Raw genomic sequence first — 12,207 nt, forward strand, 5'->3', positions numbered from 1 at the left:
AAGGCACATGCCCCCTTAGATTTTCCTTCCAGGACCCCACAATACTATGTGTCCAATGTGGCCAGCTCCCTGTAGGGTTCCCAGAGCAAGTGAAGGCTCCACTTTCTGCTCAGGGATATGCCCTGGTCCCCAGTCTATCCTGAACAGCCAAACACTGTCTTTTGGGCGCCGCCTCCTAAATCTCTCTCATCCAGCCCTCTGTCTTCCACCTCCCTCCACCCTGTCCCCTCCCACCTGGACACAGGCCACCCCTTGCTCCCTGCCACCATTCTTGCCTGCCCATCCGCATTCTTCAAGGATCTTCCCCATTTGCAGGCCTGGCCCTGCTCCTCCTCTACTACAGGCCCTTGGTAGCTCTCTGTCAGCCTGGGGAGGGGGTCCCAGGTTTCCCCCAGGGCTCTATCCCCTTTGAGCCTTTTGAGCCCCACAACCACACAGGGCTCCCTCTCACCTCTGAGCCTGCACACTTGCCCTTCCCTTGGCCTCAAACATGCTGTTACCTTCTATCTGATTTGGAATACTGGCTGGAATTTCATTTCTTCCTTTCTTTCTGTTTGAGAGGGCCTCGCTCTGTCGCCCAGCCTGGGGTACCGTGGTGCGACCTCAGCTCACTGCAACCTGCAACCTCTGCCTCCTGGGTTCAAGCGATTCTCCTGCCCCAGCCTCCTGAGCAGCTGGGATTACAGGTGCACACCACTATCGCCCAGCTAATTTTCGTATTTTTAGTAGAGACGGGGTTTCAGCATGTTGGCCAGGCTGGTCTCGAACTCCTGAGCTCAAGTGATCCACCTGCTTTGGCCTCCCAAAGTGCTGGGACTGTAGGCGTGAGCCACCACGCCTGACCAGAATTTCATTTCTGCTGAGTGAGATGGTCTCCCCCCTCCTCTGCTCCCATAGCCCCTTCCCTGCCCTTTGTGTAACCCTCACCTGCTCACCACCATATCCCTCCCAACACGTAGTGCTTAACTCACCACCATTGCTCCCCAAAGCCTAGGACGGTACTAGAGACAGCACAAGCACTCAATTGGTATTTGTTGCATGGATACATGAATTTATTAATTCAACAGGGATGGATTGTCATGTAGGTGGCTTTGGTGACTGGGTGGGCACGAGGGGAGATACTGTATAAGCTATAGCCAGGGCCTGCCCGTGGCAGCAGGTGGCTGGAGGGAGAAGGCCACGTCACCTCCAGCATGCTGAGTGCTGATTTTAATGGCCTGGCAGTGAGGTGCGTGCATGGCAGAGCCTGCAGAAGAGGTAATGCCGAGAGGGCAGCTCTGCCCACCTCTAATTATTGCTTGAGTCTCTCTGGTAGTGTCAGCTGCCCGCCCCAGGGAGCTCGGTCTCCTCCATCACAGTGTGTGCTCGGGGTGGGGCTGCTGCCACTGCCAGTGGGGAAGACCAGAGGAGGTTCCCAGGGGTCTTTGGGTCTTGGAAAGCAGAGGCAGCCCCAGGCTTGGACCCTGCTTAGCTCCTGTCCTTCCTGTCCCCAGGGCAGCTGATGGGTGCCCCAGACTCAAGGGTCCCATCCAGAAGCCTCCAGGGCGACCAAGGAGCAAACTGGCTGAAGGAGGGTCCCCAGCACCCCCCAGGGAGGGAGCCTCAGATGGTTTGGTGTCTGCTGACATGGAAGCCCTTGGGAAGATGGTGCCCTAGTGGCCGGCTAGGCAGGTGGGCAGCTCAGGCCCGGAAGGAGGCCTTCACCACGCGGCCCTTCAGTGGCTGTGGTGGCCGGAAGTTGTTCACCATGTGGATCCTCTCATCGTCCTCCGAGGTAAAAAGCAGGCTCCGGAACTTCCCCATCTTGAGGAAGCAGAAGGGATGCTCAGGGCAGATTGGGGGTGCTGTGGTCCCCTATGACCCCAGATGCATCATCTGGCATACCTGCCCAGCCAGCTCTACCACTCCCTCCTCCTTCCCTTAGGGTCTGTCCCTACTCTTCCCCACTCATTCTTCTCTGTGGGACCCTCATTTATTTACTCACTAAAGGGCCTGGGCTCTGCTTTACCTAGTTCTAGTTCCAAGCCCATCTAGCTAAGACTTATCAGCAAATGTAGCATTCAGATTCCAACACAGTAGTGGGGGTGTGGGTCCCAGGATCCAGGTATCCCCCCCTCCCAGCCAGTGTCTAGGTTCTGGTGATTAACAATCAAGCTAACTCCCAACCAAGAATCTATACATTTACTAGTAAAAAATGGGGAGGAACCTTGAAGGTGGGATCACAGGCTGTGGGGTGCTAGTTGGAGAGTCACATTGCCTGGGGTGAGCCCTGAGTGCCATGTCCCTCCATCTGGTCCTCTGAGAGGACTCACCTGCCTTTCAGAGATGCAGATGGGCTCCCGGAGCACAATCCAGGTGACACTCTCACTGAGCGGGGGAGTCGTCAGAGAGCCCGGGTAGGTCCAGTAGTGCCGGCTGGCAGGCAGGAGGCACTTGGGGTTGAAGCAGCTGAACTGGGCTTTGGTGCCCTGGAGCAAGGTGGGGGAACCCAGGAATCAGCACAGACCTCCCACTGGGACCAAACCAGCAACTTCTCCACCCATTTCTTTCTTTTCTTTCTTTCTTTCTTGCTTGCTTGCTTTCTCTTTCTTCCTTCCTTCCTTCCTTTCCCTTCCTTCCTTCCTTTCCCTTCCTTCCTTCCTTTCTTTCCCTTCCTTCCTTCCTTTCTTTCCCTTCCTTCCTTCCTTCCTTCCTTCCTTCCTTCCTTCCTTCCTTCCTTCCTTCCTCCCTCTCTCCTTCCTTCCTTCCTCTCTCCTTCCTTCCTTCCTTTCTTTCTCTCTCCTTCCTTCCTTTCTTCCTTCCTTCCTCTCTCTCTTTCTTTCTTTCTTTTTCTTTTTTTTTTGAGGCGGAGTCTCACTCTGTCGCCCAGGCTGGAGTGCAGTGGCACAATCTCGGCTCACTGCAACCTCTGCCTCTTTGGTTCAAGCAATTCTCCTCTCTCAGCCTCCCGAGTAGCTGAGACTGTAGGCATGCACCACCATACCCGGCTAATTTTTGTATGTTTAGTAGAGACAGGGTTTCACCATGTTAGCCAGGCTGGTCTTGAACTCCTGACCTCAACTGATCCGACTGCCTTGGCCTCCCAAAGTGCTGGGATTACAGGCATGAGCCACCATGCCCAGCATTCTCCACCCATTTCTATCAGCAGGATTTAGGCCTCCCTATGCCCATTGATGCAAATTGTGGGCAAATGTCTGTGATCCCAGATGCCATCTTCCAGCCTGAGCCAGGCCCTCTCCATCCGTTTGCTTGTATGTAAAAGCTGTGGCTCCTGGAGGTATTTGGCCATGATCTTCCCTCCCTTGCCTTCAGCTGCCCTCAATGACATTGCCTATTAGACTGCCATTAATGTGACAAGCATCTTATCAATTCTATACCTAGCCAGGCTTCATACTGGGCACCCAAGGGGGCTGATGACGCCGATGAGGAATCACGTGCAGGGCCCTGCTGATGCTGACCCTCCTCCTTGGTCTCAGCAAGGGTTTATTCCCAGAATGAAGGAGTGGACGGGCCCAACTTGTGAGCTAGCCTCTTCCTCTCTCCCCATCGGGCTGCTCGGGTCAGGGGCATGGACTTTACCTTGAACCGGACCATGTAGAGCGCATCTGTCAGACGATTCATGCTGGGGTGCTCATCTCCTGTCTGTCAGGGAGAGGGCAGTGTGAGCCCAGCAACCACTGTGTTCCAGACCTAGGGGCAGTGCCAGGCCTCCCATGCCCCTCCTGGCCCCAGCAAACCACCACTCACCTCCAAGAAAACACCAACCACAGCCAGGCCATCAGGCGCTGAGGCCGCCTCCCCAAAAGTGCTGTACTTCTTGGCATTCCAGTGAACCAGATGCAGCTATGGGGCAACAACAGGCCAATGCTTCGTGCCTCCCAGGGGCAATGGGAACTCTGAGCCAGGCTCCCCTCACTCCCACCAGACTCCTGGCCTCTTTGCAGGAAGGGGAAGCTGTCAAGTCTCCAAGGATTAGGATGCTGGGGGGGTCCAGGGGAGCCCCAGAGGGTCACAGGTAGCATCCACCCAACTGTGGGCCCAATTCTTTTCTGAGCTCCAGGGGACCCAAAGAGGAATCTGGCCCAGGCCCTGCCTTGCAGGGAATGAGCTGTGAAATCGATCATGAACATCCAGCGTGACACCTCCTTGAGGAGGTGGTGCCTACAGCTGAGTCCAGAGAATAAGCAGGCGGTTATCAGAGGGAAGCCTTGGGGAAAGGCATTCCAGGCAGAGAGAACAGCACAGGCAAAGCTTGGTGGTATGAAGGAGCCAGGTGTGGACAGGGGATTCATCACATGCAGCTCAGTGTATGAAGAGGTGAGGGGAAAGATGAGGCCAGGCAAGATCAGTTCATGCACAGCCTTGAATACTAGGCCCAACCCTTGAAGGGCTGTCAGCAAGGCTGCAGTGGGACTGGGTAGCCCTTCAGAAAACTCCAGGACATACAGACCAGGAAGGACAGCAGTGGGCAGGGTCAGATGGAAGACCCTGTGCTGGGGGTGGGTAGAAAGTATCTCTCCCAAAGGCCCTGGGTGCTCCTCTTCCCCCTCTCCAAGGCCCCACCCCAGGCATCCTCAAGCCCCTGACTACCCAGGCCTGCGTTCTTTCACATGTAGCAGAGGGATTCAAGTGGAGGAGGGCCCGTACCTCGCTGGGGAAGGACTTGCCGTCCACCGTGTGCTCAGAACCCACATCGTGCTTCTTGCCCCAGTGGAAGTGAAACTGCTTGAGGCGGTAGGGCCCTTCCAGGGGGCCCCCAGTCACCACTGTGGGTAGAAGTGGGGCGAGTGGCAATGAGTAGGAGAGGACCAACAGCCCAGTGCCAGGACCAGGGCAGCAGCCCAGGAAAGGGACTTTTTTTTTTTGAGTCAAGGTCTTGCTCTGTCAACCAGGCTGGACTGCCATGGTACAAACATGGCTTATTATAGCCTCAACCTCCTGGCCTCAAGCCATCCTCCTGCCTTGGCCTCCTGAGTAGCTGGGACTATAGGCATGTGGCACCACACCCAGCTAATTTGTTTATTTTTTGTAGAGATCGGGTCTCTATGTTGGTCAGGCTGGTCTTGAACTAATGGGCTCAAGCAATCCTCCTGCCTTGGCCTTCCAAAATGCTGGGATTACAGGCACGAGCCACTGTGCCAGCTGAGATACATTTTTCCTTTTTTTTTTTTTTTTTTTTTTGAGATGGAGTCTCACTCTGTCACTGAGGCTGAGGCTGGAGTACAGTGGTGGCACAATCTCGGCTCACTGCAACCTCTGCCTCCCAGGTTCAAGCATTTCTCCTGCCTCAGCCTCCCAAGTAGCTGGGATTACAGGCACCTGCCACCACATCCGGCTAATTTTTTGTATTTTTAGTAGAAAAGGAGTTTCACCATGTTGGCCAGGCTGGCCTCGAACTCCCGACCTTAGGTGATCTGCCCACCTCGGCCTTCCAAAATGTGGGATACATTTTTCATTTGGAAAATTCACTGGGCTGACTGGGCTTGGGTTGGTCCCCACTGCCCCCTAGACCCCTGTCCCTTGAGCTGGGCCAGGGCAGAAATCCTGACAGCCGGCAGGTGGCAGAGGGGTCTGGGACTGAGGGAGGACAGCTCTCTAGCTGTCCTCCCCACTCCTGCCCGATTTCCCACAGAGGGTGGGACCCTGCCTCCCAGGACCCCCATTACCACTAACAATTAGGCCTCCCATGTCTGAAACCTTGATCCAGGGCTAGGTTGAAGAGACTATTTTGTTTAGTCTGCATAGTAGCCCATGGGGGACAGAACTTATTATTATCCATATTCTATAAAGGGAGAAGCTGAGGCACAGTGACGACAAGGCATTTGCTCAAGGTCACACAGCAAGCCACTGAACTAGGGTATGAACTAGTATCTCTTATGTCCAAAGTCCAAGCCACTAATCACCAGGCAACACTGCCTCCCTAGAACCTGGAAACTTCTTTAAACTTTGTGCTTTTCCAGAAGAGGAGGGTAGCTCCTGGGGGTCTCTACCTTCCTGGACAGGCCCAGATGCCTCCAGTGCCATCTCCCCCAGAAATGGCCTCTTCTGAGGGCCCCACTTGTGCTGGTTTTGTGACTTTCTTGCCTTGATACCCGGTGAGCTGGGGCCATGCACAAGGCCTCCTGGGACTGATAGAATTTCCAGCTGAAAGGGATCTGGAGGTGGAGGGAGCCCCAGCTAGGCTTGAATGTGAGCTCCTGGATCAGATAACACCCCAGGCTCAGAGTTCCACTAGTCCCTTCCATGATGGGTGACCAGGGTAGGGCTTTGGCCCTGTGGCCTCCTCAGGCAGGAGGACAGGACAGTCCAGAAGTCCCTCTTTCTTGCCTGGTCTTATCAAAGAGGCAAGACCTGGGCACTGGCTAGGAGTCTGGGAGTAGTAGCTGCGGGCGGGGCCCCAATCAGGCTGCCCCATCCCTGGAAGCAGGAGCAGCTGAGCCTGCAGGCTGAGCAATTGGATAGGTCTGCAGACACCACCCTCCAAGCATGCCTCACCTGGGACCCCATTGTGTGGACTCCTGGAGAGGGAGCTTCCTCCCTAACATCCCTTGACCTTGGACCCCTTAGCCTCCTCCGCCAGTTCACACACAGAATGTGCTGCCATTCACGGGGCACTCAATGTGTGTTTGGCACTCTGCTGGTATCAACCCATCTGACCTCCTGAGTAACCCACAGTGGGTGAGTGGCACCGTCTCATTCCTCTTTTCACTGGCTTTCTGTGCCCTCAGGCCTGGGCATTCTGGGTGGGGGAGGAAGCCCCAGCCAGGCCTGAAGGCAACACCCCAGATCAGTGATCCAAAGGCATGTCCCCCTGTGTCTTCTCCCACCCCAGTGGCCATCATTGAGCTACTGATTTCTTAGTTGAGCCCCCAGTGCCCTCTGAAGGCTATTAGAAGGGACAGTTATATGAAAACTGTTCCTTGCCAAACTATCATCTAGGGTCAGCTAGAGCCCCATGCCCCCTCCCCAAAGCTCTGAGTAAGAGGCTTTTCTTAGAATTCAGTACCAGGAAATAAATGCTTTGTGTCTCTCCTGAGGATCTGCTAGACTCCCTTTCTTTCGCAGCAAGAACTATAACCAATCCTCTTTCTGTTCTTTCCTAGCCTACCAGGGAACTCAGAACTAAGTAAGATCATGCTTCTCGTGAAAGGTCTGGCTTCCTTCATCCTCTTTGCCTTTTAATTTTCCATTTGAAACTTAAGTTCCTTTGAGGGCTTTTATTGTATTTGTGGGGAGGGGAGAAGGAGGAGGAAGGAACCAGCTATTCATACTTCCTTACACAAGAAACTCTAGCAGGTTTCTTCCTCGCCCCATTCCACCACTCTACCCAGTCATAAGGCCCCGTCATAAGGACGAAAATCCCTTGATTGAACAGCACTCCTGAGGCCTTTGCCTAGGAATTTATCATGAAAGACCCTGGACTCTAATCCCAGGGCAAAGAGGCCTTGGAAGGAGCTGCCACGAATTCCCACTGGCGTCTTACTGGCCCAAGATGGTTGGACCTTGAAGTCGTAGGTAAACTGGAGAGACAGAGAGAACTTCAGGCTGTACCAGGCTGCTTCTGGCCCTCCCCAGCTCATCAAGCCTCTATTTGCCCATCTGAGAGATGGGTTATTGAGAAGAATAAATGAGCGGTTTGTGACTTTAGCAAGGGGTTTGGCGCACATAAATTTTAGCTTCCTTCTCTCTCCCTGCTAGGCTTGGCCAGATCACACAGGGAGGAGGGCTTGGCAGGTCAGTGATGGGGCAGAGAGTGAAAACAGACCTGATGTGTAGCACCACAAGGAAGGGAAGGAAGGGAAGGAAAGAAATCAGCATTTCCTGAGCATCTGCTGTATGCCAGCTCTATCGACCTTACTTGGTTTTTTCATTTTTCCCCTCTATGACCTAAGAGGGTAGGTCTTATTGCTCCCACTTTATGCATAAGGAGACTGAAGATCAGCCCAAGGCTTCACAGCTGGTGAGAGGAGGAACCTTTCTTCCCCACCATAGCATGCTTCCTAAGACTGCCCAACACAAGGTTAGGACCCTAAGGGGCCAGGGGCCAGGTGCCAGGCTTTGGCAGGGACCACTTACCGGTTCGGTCATCGCTGTCATTGAAGTCTACCTGGACAGAGTGGCCATTGTTGGTGATGCTGAGGGACATGCAGGCCTCATAGGAAAGCTCCAGTGGTTGCAGGCTGGGAGAGTATACAGCCTGGCTGGAGATGATATTGATGGGTGATTGGCGATCTCCCTGGGCAATGGGATACAGCTTGTGCCAATGCGAGGGGCCTGCAGGTGGGAAGGAGGGCAAGGACTCAGGCCAGTCAGGATCTTTGGGCTTCAGGCCGAGGACACCCATAAGGGAATGGTCTCTTCAGCATCCTTTCAGAGGTGAGCCCCTGCATTGGAGCTGCACGGCTTGGAGTTCCAATCCCAGCTTTGCCGTTTCCCCTTTCAGCCTCCATTTCTTTGTCTGTGAAATGGTCTCACTAAAACTCACCTTCCAGCGCTGACAGGGGGCCCAGAGAGGTACTGTATGGAAGGGAACATAACAGCTACAGGCTCAGGGGTGGCTCAGAGTAGTAAGTCTTCCCAACAGGGAGACCTCCAGACATCTGAAGTCTCTGACCTGACCCCATCAGTATCTCACCTCTTTCTGCGCCTTGGGCAATTTGGTGTTGGTGTTTGTGATAAATAACAAGAAAAACTCACATCAACCTAGCTTTGACTCTGTGACATGTATTTGCCTCTCACAACCACCTTGTGAAATAGAAACCAGCAAGATCCCCATTTCACAGATGAGGGAACTGAGGGCCACTTACACATGTGTGCATGCATATGTACTAATATAAATACCGCATGTGCATGCGCTGCCCCCAGCTGCCCACCCCACGTGTGTGCCTGCAAGTCTATAGAGATCTTCCTATGAACACATTAATCTTTCTATGATCTTCCATTGTGCACACAGAGCAGCCAGGCCCAGAACATTCATGTGTACAAACACACACACAGCCCTGCAGACTACATCTGACACACGCATATGCTCACTCACACACAAACCCCTCTGTTGGAGACCCAAGTTTGCATAAAGGACCACAGCAAAACACATGCCCATGCACACACACACACACACACACACACCTGCATACACACCCACAGGCGCCCACCACCTGCCTCCCAGAGGATCCATCTGCAGCCGAGAGGCTCAGCATCTCCCTGGGGAACATCCTGAGATGCAGCCTATTTTTAGAGCTACTGCCGGCTGGTGCTTCTCCCCCTTTTTGGCTTCTTAAGTTTTCCTGAGAAAACAGCAGCAGGTGCCGACAGAGCCGTGTCCCCAATGGATGACTCAGAATCGTGGCCCGGCCCCTCTGGGTTATTTTTGAAGCCTTGTGAACACTGCCGCATGCCGGCACCTCTGTCCTCTGTCCTTCCCTTCCTCGACTGGACAATCCAGCTCTGCCTGGGTGATGGGGTGGCTGCCTGGGGGGAGCAGGCCCATGGAGCAGGCTACACAGGACACTGGGTGCTCAGAGCTGGTGGGCATGACTAGCAAGAAGGGCTGGAGGAAAGGGACTCTGGCTCTGGGGGAAGCACCCAAAAGGTGGCTCAGAGCAGGTGCTGGGAGAAGATGATCTCTATGTGTCCTGTCCATCTGCCCCATGTCTGCCTGTCTCTCCCTCTCTGCTTGTCTATATCATCTTTTTCTGAATGTCTCTTTCCAGCTCTTGCATACCCAGATCTGGGGGTTCTCTTCCAAAATATACTCCTTTGTTCTTGGGCCCCAGAGGGAGCCAAAGACTCCACAGCACCCTCCCTCTGGTCTACTGCAACTTTCTGGCTTCCCAGACTGTAGTCCCCCACCCAACCTCACAAAGTGACTGCCTCTCCGCAGAGGAGTGGGGCTGGGGGATGTTCCTCCCACCATTACTTTTTCTTCTCCGCACCCTACCTGTCTTGCACTGGTTCCCCAGGGGAATAAGGAACCCCTTACCCCACACCCCCACCCCTGCTTGGTAAGAAATGGCCCCAAAGGGAATTGACTGCCCCAGACCCACACTCCAGCCATCTGGCTCTCACCTTCGCCTCTTCTCCCTTTCTCTGAGTCCTAAGGAAACTGAGGCAGCATGAAGCTCTCTTCCGCGTCAGCCTAGGAGGCTGGTGTGGGCCACGAGCTCCCACGACTCACACCCGGACGTGCGCAAACACCCTGCTCCGTGTAGACACCCAAACACATGCTTGCGCCCCCAAGTGCCCCCTTCCCTCAAGTACCAGCCGAGAAGGCAGCTCGGCCACTTCTGCGGGGAAATTCTCTCCGGGGGACACTGCGCCCTTGCCACGCGGAGCCCCGATCCCCCGAGGTCCCCGCTCACTTGCCGTGCGCGCTCCCCGCAGACACCCGCGCACAGCGCTCCGCGGCGCCCGCCCCCCCTGCTGCCCTGAGCCACCCCCACGCGCTGCGCACGCCCGGGGCGAGTGAATGAGAGTCAGGGCCTGGGTCTGAGCGGGCTGGGCAATCAGGGGCTTCGCGGAGGAGGCGGCAGGACACAGCCGCCGGGTCGCTTGCTGGCGGCGGGGCCACCCGGGGCGCAGCGCGGACTTTGCGTCTGGCGCGGGGGACCAAGGCTAGGGCCAAGTTCGGGGGGCGGGATGGGAAGAGGGGTCCCGGCCCAGCCTGGAGGGTGGGAGCTTGCCGGTCTGGGAAACCAGCTGGGCAAGAGGGTTGGGGCGAATGCAGTTGGGTCGGGGGTCCGAGCCAGGGGCGGTGGGGGAGGTCTGCGCCTACCGTCGTCCTGGCCGTAGCCCCAGCCGTGGTGGCCGGTCATGCCGCTGCCGTCCCCGCAGCCGTGCACCTGCCCGGTCGGCTCGGTCCGCTCGTTCGGGCTGCGGCTCCGGCCCCGCTCGCTACCGCGGAGCAGCCTCTTAAAGCAGCGGCTGGCGGGAGGAGCAGTTCTCGGGGGACCCGCCCCCCACCCCCCAGCAGGGCCAGAGAGGCCGGCCTGCCCCGCCCTCGCCCGCCGGCAAGCCAGTTGAACCCCGAGCAGAGATTCAGGGCAGGAGGAAGTAACCCTCTCCCCCCAACTCCCACCCCTGCCCTGACTGGGCGACTCTCCCTCTTTTTCCCCCAGCAACCTGTGCGGACTCTGGGACACTAGATGCCCGTGCCGCACATGGCGTCCCTTCCCTAGGCTTGCCCCAGACCTGCAAATGCCACCACCAGGGACCTGAGCTCTGGGTCCTGAATCCTTCGGGGTTGGAAAGTCCCCTTTAAACTGCAAACTACACTGACCACCAAGTGTCCAGAATTGGAGCTTCCACTATTTGCCAGAGGCTGTTGCAGGTGCTGGGCCAAGCTTTGGGTCCTTCCTACAGTATAACCCTCTCTGTTACCCTACAAGGTTGGGTGCTTCTATTAGCCCTACCTGACAGAGGAGGGGAGTGAGGTCCAGAGAAGTGAAGTGACTTGCCCAAGGTCATCTAGCCAGGGGGTAAGGGGTTCATTAGCTGGGGTTCTTACTCCAGACACTGGGGGTTTTGTGGGATTTTTTGTTTGCTTGTTTCTTTGCTTGTTTGTTTTTAGACAGAGTCTTGCTCTGTCACCCAGGCTGGTGCTATCTCAGCTCACTGCAACCTCCACCTCCTTGATTCAAGTGATTCTTCTGCTTCAGCCTTCCAAGTAGCTGGGATTACAGGTGTGGGCCACCTCACCCAGCTAATTTTTGTATTTTTTGTAGAGATGGGGGTTTCACCATGTTGCCTAGGCTGATCTCGAACTTCTGGCCTCAAGTAATCCACCCGCCTTGGCCTCCCAAAGTGTTGGGATTACAGGAGTGAGCCACCACTCCTGGCCTGACACTGGGGGTCTTTACCATTTCTCCTTGGTGCTGGGTACAAGAATGTGCTGTGAGTGTGGGGGTCCGGGAACCCTGGGGTAGATGCAGGGACAGGACTGGCAATCTGAACCCTTGGCTCAGGTGGAACCAGATCCCCCAAGGAGGAGTGAGAAGGAGTGGCATCAACCAATGGGCCTGAAGACAGGCAGACACCAGGTGGCTTCCCCATGGAGCTAAGTCTGAGGCTCTGACTTCCACCCTGCCTGTTATTTTGTCTGCTGCTTCCTCCTTTCTTCAGGGACTCTGCTTGTCCCTCCACAGCCTGCTGTTTGTCCCTCCTCTCCTGACCTCCCATAACCTTCAGTACACCCCCTGGGAGCTCAGACCC

The 12,207-nt window shown here is 55.6% G+C and overlaps 1 protein-coding gene across 2 annotated transcripts; it reads right to left on the reverse strand.

Moving 5' to 3' along the window:
* Positions 1 to 1,030: 1,030 nt before the first annotated feature.
* On the reverse strand, positions 1,031 to 10,944 carry CA7 (carbonic anhydrase 7). Of its 2 annotated transcripts, none has more exons than XM_055299406.2 (7): positions 10,772 to 10,944; positions 8,077 to 8,274; positions 4,648 to 4,766; positions 3,748 to 3,843; positions 3,580 to 3,642; positions 2,313 to 2,468; positions 1,031 to 1,803 (listed from the first exon to the last, which is right to left on the reverse strand). In XM_055299406.2, the coding sequence occupies exons 1-7, from the start codon at positions 10,809 to 10,811 to the stop codon at positions 1,681 to 1,683; spliced, it is 795 nt and encodes a 264-aa protein (XP_055155381.1). In that variant the 5' UTR covers positions 10,812 to 10,944; the 3' UTR covers positions 1,031 to 1,680. The 2 variants fall into 2 exon arrangements, with proteins under 2 accessions (XP_055155381.1, XP_063467870.1); XM_063611800.1 differs by having other exon boundaries at positions 2,317 to 2,468; positions 10,772 to 10,928.
* Positions 10,945 to 12,207: the final 1,263 nt, after the last annotated feature.

The sequence above is a fragment of the Symphalangus syndactylus genome, chromosome 11 (assembly GCF_028878055.3).
Source record: "Symphalangus syndactylus isolate Jambi chromosome 11, NHGRI_mSymSyn1-v2.1_pri, whole genome shotgun sequence".
Taxonomy (NCBI): Eukaryota; Metazoa; Chordata; class Mammalia; order Primates; family Hylobatidae; genus Symphalangus; species Symphalangus syndactylus.

Excerpts from the sequence above, each read along its gene's own strand:
- CA7 (XM_055299406.2), bottom strand. The coding sequence starts at position 10,811 with ATGACCGGCCACCACGGCTGGGGCTACGGCCAGGACGACG. Across the intron at positions 8,275-10,771 it reads GGGCTACGGCCAGGACGACG|GCCCCTCGCATTGGCACAAG; the intron begins GTAGGCGCAGAC and ends TCCCACCTGCAG. Across the intron at positions 4,767-8,076 it reads TGACAGCGATGACCGAACCG|TGGTGACTGGGGGCCCCCTG; the intron begins GTAAGTGGTCCC and ends TTCTACCCACAG.